The sequence below is a fragment of the Apodemus sylvaticus genome, chromosome 10 (assembly GCF_947179515.1).
Source record: "Apodemus sylvaticus chromosome 10, mApoSyl1.1, whole genome shotgun sequence".
Lineage (NCBI taxonomy): Eukaryota > Metazoa > Chordata > Mammalia > Rodentia > Muridae > Apodemus > Apodemus sylvaticus.
This window is the reverse complement of record NC_067481.1, coordinates 96,879,622-96,898,337: the sequence shown is the minus strand read 5'-3', so window position 1 is coordinate 96,898,337 and position 18,716 is coordinate 96,879,622. Positions and strand designations below refer to the sequence as shown.

Sequence of the window (18,716 nt, the reverse complement as noted above, 5' to 3'; positions counted from 1 at the left end):
TTTGACTCAGCCATGAGTGCCTTGGGGCAGGGACTCCATGAAGCACCATTGACAGTGCTGAGGCCTGTATGAATGTCCTGTCTACTCTGTCTCAGTTGTCCTTCTAGTCTTTATTATGGAAATGTGATATATATAACACTGCCTTCCTCTTCTATAGGTCACCCTCCACAGCCAGGATGTTCCTATGCTCCCTGGTGACCTCATTGGCTTACAGCATGATGCTGGCCCAGGTACCCTCCTACACTGTCCCCTGGCTTCCAGCTGTCCTGGCCAAACCCTGTACCTTTCAACTAATGCCTCAGATTGGATGACCAACCTGCCTGTCCATCTGGAAGAAGCTTGGGCTGGCCCTGTCTGCTCCCTTCAGCTGCTTTTGGTCACAGAGCAGCTTACCCCACTGCTGGGCCCTGGGCCTAACCCTGGACTACAGCATCCTGGGCACTATGAGGTCCAGGCTACAGTGGGCAACAGCGTATCCAGGCAAAACCTGTCCTGCAGCTTCAGTGTGGTGTCTCCAGTAGCTGGGCTGAGAGTCATTTACCCTATGCCCCTTGATGGCCACATCTATGTGCCAACCAATGGCTCAGTCTTGGTGCTTCAGGTAGATTCTGGTGCTAATGCCACTGCCACAGCTCAGTGGTTTGGGGGCAATATTAGTGCTCCCTTTGAGGATGCCTGCCCTCCTGAGGTGGACTTTCTCAAGCAAGATTGCACTGAAGAGGCCAATGGCACCCTGTTCTCGGTGTTAGTGTTGCCCAGGCTCAAGGAGGGAGATCATGCAGTGGAGATTGTGGCACAAAATGGAGCCAGCCAGGCCAACCTCAGCCTGAGGGTGACAGCTGAGGAGCCCATCTGTGGCCTCCATGCTGTGCCAAGCCCCGAGGCACGAGTGCTACAGGGCATCCTGGTGGTAAGTGTGTCCTACAACCCAGCCCTCTCAATGGTAAGAATGGGAAGCTCCTCCCCATTGAGGAAGGACGACCTTCAGCTGTTTTCTAGGGATGATAGCATCTGTTAGATGATGTCCAGTGGGACCTGTTGGGGAGCCCCTGCCTAGTTAGTGATTATATCTTTCCTTAGTGGTGCCGGGTATAGAGCCTGGGATCCATGCACGGTAGACATGTTCTATTGTTGTGAGCTACACCTGAGCCCCTTTTAACAATGTGTAAGTTACTGAAGGTCACAGTTAAAACATCTGTTCTAAAGACTCAGATTTCCTTACTCTTCAGATTCTAGAAAGTACTTCATCACACTTGCCCCCACCCTTCCCTGAGCCTCCTCCACAAGTCCCCATGTGCTTCTGGGCCATCTGCAGTGCTTGTAGCTACCTGTTGCATGTGCCTGTTGAAATGGGGTCTGAAAGCTCAAGATCTAGCTAGCTACTTTAGTACCCTAGGGGATGGCATTGTTCTCATCTTGACCATGCCCACCCTAGCACCAGCAGCCATTCATTTAAGGGCTATTTCTGTCCATCTCTCACAACTTGTCCAGTTGTATGCCATGACTTCCCCTGTGGATACACCTGCTCTGCATTAGCCTGGGTCAACCTCTGAGACTGAGGCCCATTAAGATTCAAATGTTTCCTCCCCCTCCGAAAGGTTGTCTACCTGAGAAGGAAGCTTATGAGGACTAGTTGGTCAGAGTGACAGTGTTGTTGTGCTAGGTCCACATCACAGATGCAGGGATTGAGGGAGAGGTCAAGGTGTAATTAGACTACTTGGCTAAAGATTAGAGAGGTGTCCTTGACACTGGCTATCAGTACTCAAGCTTTAGAGCTCCTAAGTCAACATGGTCCTAGGTACTTCCTTGCCCTCCTTTACCTGGGTGCCCCGCAGTCAGGGTTCAGGTGGTAGACCCCCTTGGCTACCCTGTACCACACACAAAATTCTTTAGTAAGTCTGAGGGGGACAGATGGGGCCAGGAGCAGAGTCAGCTTTAGGCTGGAACAAAATCATAGCTTTGGCCAACATCATGTCCTTTCCCTAGCGGTACAGCCCCATGGTGGAGGCTGGCTCGGATGTGGCCTTCCGGTGGACCATTGATGATAAGCAGTCTTTGACTTTCCACAATACTGTCTTCAATGTAATATACCAGAGTGCTGCCATCTTCAAGCTCTCGGTAGGCAGGGGCCTGTGGAGGGAGGCATGGGGTCCTGGGATATCTGGGTGCTCACTTTTGCCTTCTGTTCTGCTTTGCTTTGCCCCTGAGGACCCTGCTGCAGCTGTGGGTGAGTGTGGGGAGGTTGCTGAGTGGGGCTCGAGGCCTTTCACCCATTGGTCTGTCCTTGCTGTCTCTGGGCCATACCCACTGATGCCTGTCTCCTCAGCTGACAGCCTCTAACCATGTGAGCAACATCACTGTGAACTACAATGTCACTGTGGAGCGGATGAACAAGATGCGTGGGCTGTGGGTATCTGCAGTGCCAGCTGTGTTACCCCCCAATGCCACACTGGCACTGACAGGTGGTGTGCTGGTGGATTCAGCTGTGGAGGTGGCCTTCCTGTGAGTGCCTCTGGGTTTTTTTTGGGGGGGGAGGATGGCTAGGTGAACAGGGCCTGGGTTGGAGGTGGCATCAGGTTCCTATTTCAGCCCCTAGCATTTACCCTGGAACCCTGATTTAGAGCCTCAGTTTCCTCCTCTATTGGGAATGCTAGTGGGTAGGACCATGGCAGGTATAGTAGAGCCAATAGAGTGCCTTGAACCCATGGACCAGGAAAGAGTGATTGTAGGTCATTCGAACCAGTGGCACCCTGTCTGCTCATCTTGCTTGCTCACTATCTGCCTGCTGCCTTGGCAGGTGGAACTTTGGGGATGGGGAGCAGGTACTCCGCCAGTTCAAGCCTCCATACGACGAGTCCTTCCAGGTTCCAGACCCCACAGTGGCCCAGGTGCTGGTGGAACACAATACCACGCATATTTACACTACCCCAGGTGAGGGGTGGGGCCATTGCCCTTCAGGTCCTGAGCTTGGACAGCTTACTTTTGGGTATGGCAGCCCATATTACTGCCACTTTGATCCCACCTGGGTTGGTGGCGTAGGGTCCTTAGATAAAGGAGGGGCACCCTCACATTGAAGATTGGGGGGGTGACAAGGTCCCTGCAGCCTCAATTTAAAATTGCCAGGAATGGGGTCCTCTAGTCTCCAAATTTCAGCCTTTTGGGGAAAGTAAGACTGAGCTGTTGTTTACTTGTAAAACAGCCTGAGACTGCACCCTGTCACAGCCCCACTCCCCAGTCGGCATGTGATATCCATGTGTGTCCTTATTCCTGCTTGTGCTGGTGTTCACTTCCATGTTCACCCTACGCGGTTGTGCTTAGAAATGGTCCTATCCGTTTTCTTGCTCCTTGTGAACTCTTGGGTGCTCTGCCCCATGGGTGGCCTGGGTGTGAGCACTGTCCATGCAGTGACAGGTGTTTGGTGGGGGTTCTGTGAGTAGGAAGTCCCACTTGAGCCTGTCTCCACAGGTGAGTACAACCTGACCGTCCTTGTGTCCAATACCTATGAGAATCTGACGCAGCAGGTGCCAGTGAGCGTGCGCACTGTTCTCCCCAGTGTGGCTATTGGCATGAGCAGCAACGTCCTGGTGGCCGGCCGATCCATCACCTTTTCTCCACATCCGTTGCCCTCAGCTGATGGCGTCCTATATACATGGGACTTTGGGGATGGCTCACCTGTCCTAACACAGACCCAGCCAGTACTCAACCACACCTACAGCATGACAGGCACTTACAGAATCACCTTGGAGGTTAACAACACAGTGAGCAGTGTGGCAGCACATGCAGACATTCATGTCTTCCAGGAGTTGCATGGCCTGACTGTGTATTTGAGCCCATCTGTGGAGCAGGGAGCCCCCATGGTAGTCAGTGCTTCTGTGGAGTCAGGTGACAATGTTACATGGACATTTGACATGGGAGATGGCACAGTGTTCACAGGCCCTGAGGCTACAGTACAGCATGTATACCTGCAGGCTCAGAACTTAACAGTGACAGTAGGAGCAGCTAGCCCTGCTGGCCACTTGTCCCAGAGCCTGCATGTGCAAGTGTTTGTCCTGGAGGTATTACGCATAGAGCCCTCTACCTGCATCCCCACACAGCCCAGTGCCCAGCTTATGGCCCACGTCACTGGGGACCCTGCCCATTACCTCTTTGATTGGACTTTTGGGGATGGCTCCTCCAATGTGACTGTCCATGGGCATCCATCAGTGACACACAACTTCACTCGGAGTGGCGTATTCCCACTGGCATTGGTTTTGTCAAGTCATGTGAACAAGGCACATTATTTTACCAGCATCTGTGTGGAACCTGAGATAAGTAACATCACCCTGCAGCCTGAGAGGCAGTTTGTGAAGCTGGGGGCCGAAGCCTGGCTGGTGGCCTATTCTTGGCCCCCATTCCCGTACCGGTACAGCTGGGACTTTGGCACTGAAGAGACTACCCACACCCAAACTGGGGGCTCTGAAGTGACATTTATCTACCGAGAACCAGGCTCCTACTTGGTGACAGTCACTGTGTCCAACAACATCTCTTCTACCAACGACTCAGCTTTTGTGGAGGTCCAGGAGCCCGTGTTAGTCACTGGCATCAGAATAAATGGCTCCCATGTGCTAGAGCTGCAGCAGCCTTACCTGTTCTCAGTCATGGGCAACGGGAGCCCTGCCACCTACCTGTGGGAACTGGGAGATGGCAGCCAGCATGAGGGCCCTGAGGTCACCCATATCTACAGCAGCACTGGTGATTTCACTGTCAGGGTGTCTGGCTGGAATGAGGTGAGCCGTAGTGAGGCCCAACTCAACGTCACCGTAAAGCAGCGTGTGCAGGGCCTTACCATCAACGCCAGCCGCACAGTGGTGCCCCTGAATGGCAGTGTGAGCTTTAGCACCTTGTTGGAGGTGGGTAGTGATGTGCATTACTCCTGGGTGCTCTGTGACAGATGCACACCCATCCCAGGTGGCCCTACTATCTCCTATACCTTCCGCTCTGTGGGCACCTTCAATATTATTGTCACAGCTGAGAATGAGGTAGGTTCTGCCCAGGACAGCATTTTCATCTATGTTCTGCAGCTCATTGAGGGGCTGCAGGTGGTGGGGGGTGATAGCAGCTGCTGCTTCCCTACCAACTACACACTGCAGCTGCAAGCTGCAGTTAGAGATGGCACCAACATCTCCTATAGCTGGACAGCCCAGCAGGATGGCGGCCTCACTCTCTTCGGCAGTGGCAAGAGCTTTTCTCTTACTGCACTCAAAGCTAGCACCTACTATGTCCATCTTAGGGCCACTAACATGTTGGGCAGTGCCTCGGCCAACCGTACTATAGACTTTGTGGAGCCCGTGGAGGGTCTGATCCTATCTGCATCCCCCAATCCAGCTGCTGTCAACATGAGCCTCACCCTTGCTGCTGAACTGGCTGGTGGCAGTGGTGTTGTCTACACGTGGTACCTGGAGGAAGGGCTGAGTTGGGAGACCTCCATGCCATCCACCACCCATACCTTCGCTACACCTGGCCTGCACGTGGTCAGAGTCACAGCTGAGAACCAGTTGGGCTCGGTCAATGCCACAATTGAAGTGGCCATACAGGTGCCTGTGGGTGGCCTGAGCATCAGAACCAGTGATCGGGATAGCATCTTTGTGGCAGCTGGCTCCACTGTACCCTTCTGGGGTCAGCTGGTCGAAGGTACCAATGTGACTTGGTGTTGGACCTTGCCAGGTGGAAGTAAGTACAGCCAGAACATTGCTGTGCGCTTCCCCACTGCTGGCAACTTCTCTCTGCGGCTTAATGCTTCCAATGCAGTCAGTTGGGTCTCAGCTATGTACAATCTCACAGTAGAGGAGCCCATTGTGAGCCTGGTGCTATGGGCCAGCAGCAAGGTGGTGGCACCAGGGCAGCCAGTCCACTTTCAAATCTTGTTGGCAGCTGGCTCTGCTGTTACTTTCCGACTTCAGGTTGGAGGGTCTGTGTCTGAAGTGCTCCCTAGTCCCCACTTCTCCCACAGCTTCTTTCGGGTTGGAGACCACGTAGTGAATGTGCAGGCTGAGAACCATGTGAGCCGTGCCCAGGCCCAGGTTCGCATCTTAGTGCTAGAGGCTGTTGTTGGGCTGCAGGTACCCAACTGCTGTGAGCCGGGCATAGCCACAGGCACTGAGAAGAACTTCACAGCCCGGGTGCAGCAGGGTTCCCGAGTTGCCTATGCCTGGTATTTCTCCTTGCAAAAGGTTCAGGGTGACTCCTTGGTCATTTTATCTGGACGTGATGTCACCTACACACCTGTGGCTGCAGGGTTACTGGAGATCCATGTGCGTGCCTTCAATGAACTGGGTGGTGTGAACCTCACGCTCATGGTGGAAGTCCAGGATATCATTCAGTATGTAACACTTCAAAATGGCCGCTGCTTTACCAACCGCTCAGCCAGGTTTGAGGCTGCTACAAGTCCCAGTCCCCGGCGTGTAACCTACCACTGGGACTTTGGGGATGGGACTCCAGTACAGGAAACCAGGGAATCTTGGGCTGACCACCTCTACCTGCATCCTGGAGACTACCATGTAGAGGTGAATGCTACAAACCTAGTGAGTTTTTTCGTGGCACAGGCCACAGTGACTGTCCAGGTGCTGGCCTGCAGGGAGCCTGAAGTGGAGGTAGCGCTGCCTCTGCAAGTGCTGATGCGGCGTTCCCAGCGTAACTACCTGGAGGCCCATGTTGATCTACGCAACTGTGTCTCCTACCAGACTGAGTATCGATGGGAAGTGTATCGTACTGCCAGCTGCCAACGGCCAGGACGTATGGCTCAAATGGTACTGCCTGGTGTGGATGTGAGCCGGCCCCAGCTGGTGGTGCCACGGTTGGCACTGCCTGTAGGCCACTACTGCTTTGTGTTTGTGGTTTCATTTGGGGACACACCACTGGCACGGAGCATCCAGGCCAATGTGACAGTAGCTGCTGAGCGTCTGGTACCGATCATTGAAGGTGGTTCCTACCGGGTATGGTCAGACACGCAGGACCTGGTGCTGGATGGGAGCAAGTCCTATGACCCTAACCTGGAGGATGGTGATCAGACACCGCTCAACTTCCATTGGGCCTGCGTGGCTTCAACACAAGTAAGCCATGGGGACTTAGGGTAACAGGTCCTCCCTGCCTCTTCTATCTCATGTTTCATGTCTGCTAAGTGCCTAGCACTTGGGTTATTCCTGGGGTGAATCTTAGGCCCAGCATAAAAAAAGGTTTTCTAAGCTAGGCTCTGCTTTGAGGATGGTTAACGATCTTGTACCCCATTTCCTTATTTGCTGGTACAGAGTGAGACAGGTGGCTGCGTGCTGAACTTTGGGCCCCGTGGGAGCAGTGTGGTCACCATCCCCCTGGACCGCCTAGAAGCTGGTGTAGAGTACACCTTCAACCTTATAGTGTGGAAAGCAGGTCGGAAGGAAGAAGCCACCAACCAGACGGTGGGTCGCACCCCCACCCTCCCAGTGTGTCCTCATGCCAGGATAGGACCAGTTACAACCTGGTGTTGTTCAGTCCTAGCTGTAGTATCCCCTGGGGCTGTGACTTCTCTCTAACCTAGTGCTGATTTTGATAAATGATCAAACTCAGCATTGCTTCTGTCTGAAAATCCAGGACATAGATGCTCAGTAGTGTGAAGTTTTAGAGGAGAGGCGGCAGGGCGGCCCTTGTGTAATACTAGCACTCTGAGAGTGGAGGGAGGACTGGGAGGTAGGACCTCACCAACACAATGATAACCTGTGTTTGAAAACCAAAACAAGGCCCTGAGTCATACAAGCACCCTGCTTTGTAAAAACTGAACTTTATGCCACCAGCATGCAAGGCAAATGATGAGAAAGCAAGGCCTTCACCTACCTAGGCAGCAACAGCCGTCCACATAACATGGCCTTGCTTCCGGGGCAGGCAGCCAGTTCTTGCTTTCAGACTTCTTCCCTGGATAAAGATAAGGACCACTTCTGCTGCATGCTGATGAGTCCTGCTCATGTATATGGAGAGGTGCCTCAAAGGGGGATTGTCTTCCCCAGCACTAAGCTTTCTCAGGTCACCTGCCTAATAAAGTCTTACGAGAAGAGGACACTGTTCCAGGGCCCACTTGGGTCAGCCAGTATCTCTGTGACAGATCTATGTAAAAAACAACTAACCTTGATTTCCTGGATGCTTTGTTTCCATCGGCGTGTGGTGGGTGCCCATGCTTCCTACTGCCAGGCCAGAAGGGCCCTGGACTGATGCTACTCACAGGCCCTTCTGGATTTAGCTAGTTAGCTCCTTACAGCCCAGAGGTACAACCTGGAATTTGGGCCAAATGGGAGTGACCTAGTCCAGAAAGCTTTCCCTGCACACACAGTGTGCAGCCTCCCTGTGACGTGCTTGTCCCTTCCAGGTGCTGATCCGAAGTGGGCGGGTACCCATTGTGTCCCTTGAGTGTGTGTCCTGCAAGGCACAAGCAGTGTATGAAGTGAGCCGCAGTTCCTATGTGTACTTGGAGGGTCACTGCCACAACTGCAGCAGGGGCTCCAAGCAAGGGGTGAGTAGCCATTGTTGAATGGCAAGGGTCCTAGGAGGCATCCAGGGCACCACTCTCACCGTGTCCTCCATGCTTCCATCACGCAGCGCTGGGCAGCTCGTACTTTCAGCAATAAGACCCTGGAGCTGAATGAGACGACGACATCCACGGGTAGCACTGGCATGCATCTCGTAGTGCGGCCGGGTGCACTGCGTGATGGGGAGGGCTACATCTTCACACTCACTGTGCTGGGCCACTCAGGGGAGGAAGAGGGCTGTGCCTCAATCCGCCTCTCACCCAACCGACCCCCGCTCGGAGGCTCCTGCCGCCTCTTCCCATTGGATTATGTGCGTGGCCTCACCACTAAGGTTCACTTCGAATGCACAGGTGAGTGTGGGTTACTTGGAGGTGCTGCTATGGGCCTGGACTCTGTACTGATGCTGTTGTCCATAGGCTGGCGTGATGCAGAAGATGGTGGAGCCCCACTGGTGTATGCCCTACTGCTGAGGCGCTGTCGTCAGAGCTACTGTGAGAATTTCTGCATCTATAAGGGTAGCCTCTCCACCTATGGGGCTGTCCTGCCTCCTGGATTCCAGCCCCTTTTTGTGGTGAGCCTGGCTGTGGTTGTTCAAGATCAGCTGGGTGCTGCAGTTGTTGCACTCAACAGGTGAGCTGAACCCTGGGGTCTGGGAACACAAGCTGACCACCGACTGCTTACAGTCTCCTTCCACTCTCTAGGTCTCTGACCATTGTCCTACCAGAACCCAGTGGAAATCCTGCAGACCTCATACCCTGGCTGCATAGCCTGACTGCCAGTGTGCTGCCAGGGCTCCTGAAGCAGGCTGACCCTCAGCATGTCATCGAGTACTCTTTAGCCGTCATCACTGTGCTCAATGAGGTCAGTGCACGAAGACTGAAAAGGACCCCACACTTGCGCTCCATGATTGGGTTCAAACCAGTGAAGTGCCCTAATGTCTTGGAATGCTAAGTCCTACCCCCAGCCCTTACCATGGGCACCTTACCCACAGTACTCTCTTGATACCCTGATCCCTGTCCGTGACCTGAATTATCCTTGATCTTTAAATCCCATGCCTCATATCTCTACTCTAGAATCTGTCTCAGATACCACAGGGAGGCCTGTCCTCCTCTCATAGTTCTCCTATGTTCCCTGTTCCTCCAGTATGAGCAGGCCCCAGATGTGGTGTCAAAGCCCAACCTTGAGCAGCAGCTGCGAGCCCAAATGCGTAAGAACATCACAGAGACCCTGATCTCCCTGCGGGTCAACACTGTAGATGACATCCAGCAGATCACTGCTGCATTAGCCCAGTGCATGGTAAGACAGATAGATGCAGCCTTCTGCACTGTGTACAGCCCTCTGTGCATGGGTGCACATACGTGCAGCATGAGTAAGGGCTTTGAGACTAGGTGTTCTTCCCAGCCTGTGCCAGTTTTCTGCATCCTCATGTTGTTTTCCAGTATGAGCCCACTTGCTCTTCTGATGACTTTAGGATATCCCTGGATAGGAAGAATAACACAGGTGTGTGTGTGTGCCTTCTCATCAGACCTGTCATCATGCCCCACTTAACTAGGCTTACCTGACATGGCCTTACTGACCTATGAGGTATAAATTTTCCAAGCTATAGACTTGTGAGCCAAGTGGGCCATAACTGATGGGAAAGGCCCTTTTTCAGGGTTGGAATCAGTATTGGGGCCAGCACAATAGTCTAGTCGTTAGAGGATGAAGATTCAGAGAGCTCTGGGTGGAGATCCCTGTCAGCATATGGGTTTCTATATCCTTGTGTGTATTTAGATTTGAATTTGTCTAGGCCCTTGACATCTGTCTTACTTTTAGCTATGGAAATAGATGGTTGGAGGGATCAATATATAGGCCACAGGAAGAACCTTGCTGCATCTTGGGGTTGGGAGGAGCCATAGAAGTCTTAGCAGGGAATGCCTAGAAGATTTGCATCCAGGCAGGTGCTCAGTGAAGGGTTAGAAGCAGGAAGCTGCCTCAAATCTCAGCCAGTGTGAGGAGGCCGAGCTGTTCACTTGTGTGTGGGTGGAATCCCTGGATGTCATAAGTCTGTGCTCTGCGGGAAGACCTAGACACCGCGCTGATCCTCCTTGTAGGTGTCCGGCAGGGAGCTCATATGCCGCTCATGCCTAAAGAAGATGCTGCAGAAGCTGGAGGGCATGATGCGCATCTTGCAGGCAGAGACCACTGAGGGCACCTTGACACCCACCACCATTGCTGACAGCATCCTCAATATCACAGGTACACAAGCTGCCCCTCCCGCTTTCTGGCCTCCCCTCCACCTCTTACCACCTCTTCTTCACACCCCTTACTTCCTTTGCCTGTCCCAGGTGACCTCATCCACCTGGCCAGCTTGGATATGCAAGGCCCACAGCCCTTGGAGCTGGGGGCAGAGCCACCCTCCCTGATGGTGGCATCCAAGGCCTACAACCTCTCATCGGCCCTCATGTGCATCCTCATGCGCTCCCGAGTGCTCAATGAGGAGCCTCTCACTCTTGCGGGCGAGGAGATTGTGGCCCTGGGCAAGCGCTCAGACCCACTCAGCCTTCTGTGTTATGGCAAAGCCTTGGGGCCCAGCTGCCACTTCTCCATTCCTGAGGCCTTCAGTGGGGCCTTGTCGAACCTCAGCGATGTGGTGCAGCTCATCTTCCTTGTGGATTCCAACCCCTTTCCCTTTGGCTACATCAGCAACTACACTGTCTCCACCAAAGTGGCGTCTATGGCGTTCCAGACACAGACTGGTACCCAGATCCCTATTGAGCAGTTGGCTGCAGAGCGTGCCATCACAGTGAAGGTGCCAAACAACTCAGACCAGGCTGCCCAGAGCCCCCACAATCCTGTGGGTTCTACCATTGTACAGCCCCAGGCCTCGGTCAGCGCTGTGGTCACTGCAGACAACAGCAACCCTCAAGCTGGGCTGCATCTAAGGATCACTTACACAGTGCTCAATGGTGGGTGTCTAGGGCAGGCACGTGACTTGTCTGCCTTTCTTCCCTGCTGGTCCCTGGGGAGGGCATATTTGTGCAAGTGGCATTCAGTTTGCAGTCACTTGTCCTGGAGGTGTGGCTAACACTGTTTCCCTGCTACTCTTGTTCCATAAAGCCCACATGCCTGTGGCCACAGAGCAGAGACTTGTATGCTGACTTCATGTGCAGTGTCCTGTAGTTCTGTGCTTACATGGCCCTTCAGCCCTGTGGCAGCAACTCATAGGGTATACCCAGGGTGATGAGTGTTTTGGTGGCTGTCTGATACTGTATATGTTGTCCCCAGAGCGCTATCTGTCTGAGGAGCCTGAGCCCTATTTGGCTGTGTACTTGCACTCGGTGTCCCAGCCCAATGAGTACAACTGCTCGGCCAGTAGGAGGATCAGCCTGGATGTGCTAGAGGGTGCTGACCACAGGCTCTACACCTTCTTCTTTGCCCCAGGGTGAGTGCCTCCCACCACAACCACAGAAATGGGTGTTGCAGAGAGGAAGGAGGTGGCAGAAGGGTGAATATAACTTGGCTTGCATTAGTGACAGGTGTGTGGGCTTTATTGAACCAGGGAACAGGAAGGCTGGCCATGGCACCTGGCAATCAGAGTCTGGCTATGACACTACTCTGACCCTTGTAGAAATGGGACCTTGGACAGGACTTACTACCTGAACCTGACCAGCCATTTCCACTGGTCTGCACTGGAGGTGTCTGTTGGCCTATATACATCCCTGTGCCAGTACTTCAGTGAGGAGATGATGATGTGGAGAACTGAGGGGGTTGTACCCCTGGAGGAGACCTCGCCCAGTCAGGCTGTCTGCCTCACCCGCCACCTCACTGCCTTTGGGGCCAGCCTTTTTGTGCCTCCCAGCCATGTCCAGTTCATCTTTCCTGTGAGTACTGCCTCTGCCCCCTCTCATATGAGAGGCCTCCTGATTCCATCCTTAGAAACGAAAGGAGCAAGAGCTGAAGCCACCTGCACCTCATGACTCCTTCTTTCCAGGAACCATCTGCAAGCATTAACTACATTGTCCTCCTGACATGTGTCATTTGCCTGGTGACCTATGTGGTCATGGCTATGATCCTGCGCAAGCTAGACCAGCTGGATGTTAGCCGCGTCCGTGTCATCCCATTCTGTGGGAAGAGGGGCCGCTTCAAATATGAAATACTTGTCAAGACCGGCTGGAGCCGAGGTTCAGGTAAGGAGAGGGGTGATTAGATGGGGACATGGAGTCTGCTGTGGTCTAGACCCTCCAGCCTCAATCCTGAACCCCGTCTGGTGATAATGGAGATGGGTATCACAAAGCAAGTGCTCAGTACTCAAAATGTAAATAAAGACATACCTTGGAGATGAGAAAACGACAGATACGGATTGTGGGTGTAGCTCAATGGCAGAACAGTGACCTAGGATGTACAAGGCCCTGGGTTTCATCCACAGTACTTACATTCATTTGTCTTTCCTGAGAAAAACAACAGGTCCAAAAGCCAAAAACTCTGCAGAGCAGCCTTGTACACGAGTTCAAACTACACTATTATAGTTGCTCTGCAACTCTTCCTTAATGTTTCTTTCTTTATTGACTGGGGGCAGGGGGCAGACTCACTGCGTAGCTCTGGCTAGTCTGAACTCCCTGTTTACCAGGCTAGCCTCACAACTATCCACCTGCCTGTGCTGGGTTAGAGTGAGTGCTGGGACTCAAGAATAGAGGCGTGCCCTGCCGTGCCAGCTGATGCTTCATATTGACACTAAAACTCATTTTGGGGGCTGCAAAGATGGCTTAACAGGTAAAGGTACTTAACCACCAAACCTGGCAACCTGAATTTGGCTCATAAGCTGAAAGAGAACAGACCCTATGGTTAATTCTCTGACCTTCATTGTTCATGTGCACTGTAGCTTGTACTCCGTAAGTAAAATGCAATAACAAAACAGAACAAAAAATTCAAGGTGCTAGCTGGCAGTGGTGGCCCTTTAATCCCGGTTCTCAGGAGTCAAGGCAGGAGGATCTCTTTGAGTTTGAGGCCAGGCTGGTCGACAGAATGAGTTCCAGGACATCCAGAGCTACACTGTCTTGAAACCCTGTCTTGAAAAAACAAACAAAAGAAAACAAAAAATTCAAATCAAGGTATTTAGCTGGGTATTGCCTTTAATCCCAGCAGACAGGAGGCAGAGGCAGATGGACGTTTGAGACCAGCCTGATCTATATACAAAGTTTCAGACCAGCCAGTGTCACATAGTAAAATTCTGTCCCAAATTTTAGAAAAAAAATTTAAAAAATAATAAAATAAAAGCTCACTTTTTATGAAGACTGGAAAACTGGGTTGTGAAGGCACTTGACCAAACCAGAGTTTCTGGGATCAACATAATGGAAGGAAAGAACCAACTCCTGCAAGTTACCCTGCAACCTCCATATGTAAGCTGAGACACATGCCTCCAAAAGAAGCAGGACTTTGCTTTCTCTTCTCTCGTACACTACGTCCCAGCTGCAGCCTCCCTTCCCTCAACTCCTCCCAGTTCCCCCTCCACCTACCCTCTCCTTCACATCCACTGTTCCTCCATTTCCTGTCAGAAAACAGGTCTGCCAAGAATATCAGCCAAACATGGTATAAGCTGTAATAAGGTAGGCACAGACTCCTCTCACGGCTGGGGAGACATCCAGAGAGAGGGAAAGGGTCCTGAGAGCAGGCAGAAGAGTCAGAGACAGCTCCATTCCCACTGTTAGGAGTCCCACAAAAACCCCAAGTTAAATAACTACAACATATGTAGAGGACCTAGCGCAGACCCATCCATGCAGGCTCTGGGATTGCTGCTTCAGTCTCTGTGAGCCTGAGTCCTGCTCTGTTGATTCTGTGGGCTGTGTTCTCCTGTTGTCCTTGGCCCCTCTGCCTCCCCATCTTCCTCAGGGTTTCCTGAGCTCTACCTAATATCTGGCTCAGGGTCTCTGCATCTGCTCCTCAGCTACAGAGGAAGCTGCTCTGATGACTGGGCATGGATCTATGTGTATAAGTGGGCTCGTTTCATTTTGTTTTGTTTTTAAGCAGAGGTACTAAGGATAATAATAATTCCTCTGTATTTCACTTAAAATTCACACGCCTGGCTGGAGAGTGGAGGTGCGTATCTTTAATCCCAGCACTTGGAACACAGAGGCAGGCGGATCTCTAAGTTTGAGGCTAGGTTGGTCTACAGAGCAAGTTCCAGAACAATCAGAGCTACACAGAGAAACCTGTCTTAGGAGGAAAAGTTTACAAGTTTGGGTTTCACATAGTAAGGCTCTATTCCAAACACATACAGATGCACAGAAACAGCCTAGAACTGCTTGCTTTTGGACTCTTCAAATATTGTGAACGCACCTACTCCAGTGACTTCTGAGACAAAGAGTAGGCCCTGTCAAGCGGCAGAGTCCAAGTTCAGATTGGACTGTCAACATTTTGTGTTTGCTGTGAATGTTATGACATGTCCCTGAGGGCTCGCTGGACGCTCTCACCAACATCTCTGCTGAGATAGCCCACTCTTTTTTTTTTTTTTTGACAACTTCCCTTGTTTACATGGAAATTCTCTTTTCTGACAAAATCCAAGGCAAGAGCTTTTACTTCAACAATTTTGTTTATTTTTTATTCTAATTTTATGTCCAGTGTTGCCACTTTTCCCTCATGGTGTGTGTGCTTGAGATGGTCTCGGGGCTTCCTGCTGAGCACACGCTGTGCCCTGAGCACTACCCTAACCCCACCAGTTTATTTCTTTGCCACGCTTTCATTATTGCTGCCAGTTCTCTCTTCTGAGTGACCAGTTTTTAAAAGTTGTGAATTCATCTATAGAGAAAAGGAGACGCCCTAGCAGTATAGCTGTTGTCTGTGTGGATGAACTGTGAGGGGGCTTGGTTACTAGTGATGTGTATGCTGTCACTTGATAGACGGGCAAGGTTTATGGTCCTGTCTACTAGAAGCCATGCTACTGTGGGCTTGGTGTTTGTTGACAAATTTAGGAAACTGAGATTTGTGTTTGTTTGAACTTTGCATGCTGGACTTGGTGGTGTAGGCCTGTAATCCTAGCTACTTGGGAGGCTGAGGCAGCGGGATCACAAATTTCAGGCAAGTAATGGCAAATTCTAGGCTAGTTTGGGCAACTTAGTCAAATTCTGAATTAAAATAAAATATTTTTTAAAATAGATAGGGCTGGAACTCTGAGGTGGGGGCATTGCCTGTCGTACATAGCCCCGGGTTCAGTCTGCAGTACTATGAAAGTAAAAATGTTAAAACCTGTTTAAAGCTAAGGATTGCCTGTTTTGTTGGCAAATAGATGATTCATACAAGTTCTGTATATAATTAATAGCACACCTTGAGTTCTCTGCCTTTTAGGTACCACAGCTCACGTCGGCATCATGTTGTATGGAGAGGACAACCGTAGTGGTCACCGGCACTTAGATGGGGACAGAGCCTTTCATCGAAACAGCCTGGACATCTTCCAGATTGCCACCCCGCACAGCCTGGGCAGCGTGTGGAAGATCCGAGTGTGGCATGACAACAAAGGTCTGGGTGATAGCTGGTGCCACCCCTGCATCCTGCCAGCCTGCTTCAGTCCTCACTGAGGTACTTTTCTCCATAGGGCTCAGCCCTGCCTGGTTCCTGCAGCACATTATTGTCCGGGACCTACAGAGTGCCCGCAGCACCTTCTTTTTGGTCAATGACTGGCTGTCTGTGGAGACCGAGTCCAACGGGGGTCTAGTGGAGAAGGAGGTGCTTGCAGCAAGTAAGGCTATAGCACCTGCTGGGGTGAAGACAGGGGGCAGGGAGTGCCAGTGATGGGTGGCTCACTGCTTCCCTGCTGTGACTCTCCTAAATCTTCCCAGATGAAGCTGCCTTGTGGCAGTTCCAGCGGCTCCTAGTGGCCGAACTGCAGAGGGGCTTCTTTGACAAGCACATCTGGCTTTCCATATGGGACAGGCCACCTCGGAGCCGCTTTACTAGAGTCCAGAGGGTGACCTGCTGTGTCCTCCTTCTCTGCCTGTTCCTGGCTGCCAATGCTGTGTGGTACGGAGTTGTGGCAGATAACACCTACAGGTAGGTCTTGTGAGGTTTGCTGCTCCTGCCTGACTTCCTCCTACTCTTCTCTAACTTGTTCATCCTTTTCCTTCTCACCTCAGCATGGGGCCTGTGTCCAGTCTGATCTCTCCCAGTGTCGACACAGTCGCTATTGGCCTTGTGTCCAGTGTGGTAGTCTATCCTGTCTATTTGGCCGTCCTGTTCCTCTTCCGGATGTCTCGGAGTAAGGTGGGCTGAGCACAGGCCTCGGAACTCTGAACTCAGGCGTGGTTGGTGTTCTTTGTGGCAGCTGGAGAAAAAAGTCCAGAAACCAAGAATGATGCTTTGAAAGGGTTGACAGGTCTGATTAGCCATTAGCTAGAGTGACTCAAATCACCAAAGTGTGAATTAGAGGAGGCATCTTGGTCTCTCCAGAGAAATAGATGGGGCTAGAAGCAAATTCCATCAGCAGCTATGCACCAACAGAATAAGGAACCTAGAAGGAGCAGTTGATTGCTAGAAAGATACAAAAGAACTCAAGTAGCCAGGTAATGGTGGCACACACCTTTAATCCCAGAGGCAGATGGATCTTTGAGTTCAAGGTTAGCCTGTTCTACAGAGCAAGCTCTAGCACACCCAGGGCTACAGAGAAACCCTGTTTTTTTGTTTTTTGTTTTTTTTAAATAAAATTCAAAAATCAAAAAAACCCTCAAGGATCCCTATTGCAAGTAAAGAGCCCAAGTCAGTCATTAGACAAGCCAGGCCAATGGCTTCCTGCCCAGTTGCAGCAGCGTGGAAGACTGACATCATTGTTCTCTCCTCGCAGGTGTCTAGGGACCAGAACCCCACACCCACAGGGCAGCAGGCCCTAGATGTTGACAGCTACCTGGACCCATCTGTGCTAGACAGCTCCCTTCTCACACTCTCTGGCCTCACAGAGGTGAAGGCTCCCCCAGGGACTCAGGGCAGGCTGAGCTGGTTAGGACTGGTTGGGCTGTCATCTTCGCTGCTGCAGAGTACACTGACCATACTTTTCCCTTCTAAGCAGGCCTTCTCTGGGCAAGTGAAGAATGACCTGTTTCTGGAAGATGCTAAAAGGTGAGGCTGCCTAAAGAAGCTGTGAGCTAAGTCAACACTGCCTGGCAGGCCACGCCAGCGTGTTGGGCTGCATATCCTCATGGACAGTCTCTGGGTATCATCCCTGGTGTGTGTGCCTTTGTGTGTGATGCTTCCTGTGCCTGTGTAACTAGGCTTGGGTCAGTACATGTAACAATGTCTATGTTGCCCACAGCCTGGTGTGCTGGCCGTCCAGTGAGGGCACTCTTAGTTGGCCAGACCTGCTCAGTGACCCATCTGTTGTGAGCAGCACTCTGCAGAGATTGGCCCAGGGCAGGCCTGGCTGCATATTGGGCTCAGAGGAAGATGGCACCTCTCTGGTTAGCCCTTCCTTGCCTGCCAAATACTTGTCAGCTTCAGGTGAGCCAGAGGTTGGAAGGAATGACTTTAGAACTCTAGGGGAATTCAAGGTACCAAGTGTCATGCCACTCCATGTTTTGTTCTCTCTAGATGAAGACCTGATTCATCAGGTACTGGCTGATGGAGCCAACCACCTGGCTTCTACCCAGGATGCCCTCATAGAAACAGACCTGCTTACTAGCCTGTGAGTGCCTGGCATGGTTGGAAGGGAGTAGAGTGTTTGGGGTAGCTGTGTTGTGGGACCCTGCACCTGCCTCAGGCCGCTGAGGCCCTGACTACACTGTGACCAGTGCTGGGCTGTGCCTGTGCTGCTTGGCTGCTCTGTAGAGGGGAGTTCATGAGATCCCCAGGGACCCAGTTTCCTTTAGAGAAGGGGCAGAGGCGTGGGATGTTTAAGAAACAGAGAGGCAACCAGCACGTACCTCAGGGACTTGGTCTGGGAAGATATTTTGGTTTGTGTTTTGAGGCAAGGTCTTACTGCATAGCCATAAAGGAACTTTGATTGTGGAGTCAAAATTGAGACATCAAGGAAATGTTCTTAAGTACCTTATTTTCATTTTGAACCTATTTTGATTATTTGAATGCTTAAGAATTAACACGTTTCTTGGTTTTCTTGATTCAGTGACAAGAGTGCACATAGAATTATATATTCTTTTTCTCATCTGTATCTATTTCAGTATCTAGATTTTTGTTTAAATTTTTGTTTGTTTGTTTTTGTTTTTTAAA

General features: G+C 51.5%; 1 protein-coding gene across 3 annotated transcripts in view; it reads left to right on the top strand.

The window, feature by feature from the left end:
• Pkd1 (polycystin 1, transient receptor potential channel interacting) overlaps nt 1-18,716 on the top strand; it is a 46,436-nt gene that overhangs the window by 20,381 nt on the left and 7,339 nt on the right. Inside the window, exons 11-34 of one of the 3 annotated variants that reach the window (XM_052195033.1) lie at nt 158-910; nt 1,987-2,118; nt 2,327-2,502; nt 2,798-2,931; nt 3,466-7,088; nt 7,284-7,433; nt 8,372-8,515; nt 8,602-8,881; nt 8,948-9,161; nt 9,233-9,392; nt 9,675-9,827; nt 10,625-10,769; nt 10,859-11,479; nt 11,799-11,955; nt 12,142-12,394; nt 12,505-12,700; nt 15,852-16,022; nt 16,099-16,242; nt 16,343-16,553; nt 16,637-16,763; nt 17,341-17,454; nt 17,563-17,612; nt 17,806-17,990; nt 18,081-18,174. In XM_052195033.1, the coding sequence (XP_052050993.1) occupies nt 158-910; nt 1,987-2,118; nt 2,327-2,502; nt 2,798-2,931; nt 3,466-7,088; nt 7,284-7,433; nt 8,372-8,515; nt 8,602-8,881; nt 8,948-9,161; nt 9,233-9,392; nt 9,675-9,827; nt 10,625-10,769; nt 10,859-11,479; nt 11,799-11,955; nt 12,142-12,394; nt 12,505-12,700; nt 15,852-16,022; nt 16,099-16,242; nt 16,343-16,553; nt 16,637-16,763; nt 17,341-17,454; nt 17,563-17,612; nt 17,806-17,990; nt 18,081-18,174 (8,387 nt within the window). Of the gene's footprint in view, nt 1-157; nt 911-1,986; nt 2,119-2,326; nt 2,503-2,797; nt 2,932-3,465; nt 7,089-7,283; nt 7,434-8,371; nt 8,516-8,601; nt 8,882-8,947; nt 9,162-9,232; nt 9,393-9,674; nt 9,828-10,624; nt 10,770-10,858; nt 11,480-11,798; nt 11,956-12,141; nt 12,395-12,504; nt 12,701-15,851; nt 16,023-16,098; nt 16,243-16,342; nt 16,554-16,636; nt 16,764-17,340; nt 17,455-17,559; nt 17,613-17,805; nt 17,991-18,080; nt 18,175-18,716 lie in introns of all 3 variants that reach the window. The other 2 variants (XM_052195032.1, XM_052195034.1) reach the window with 2 other exon arrangements.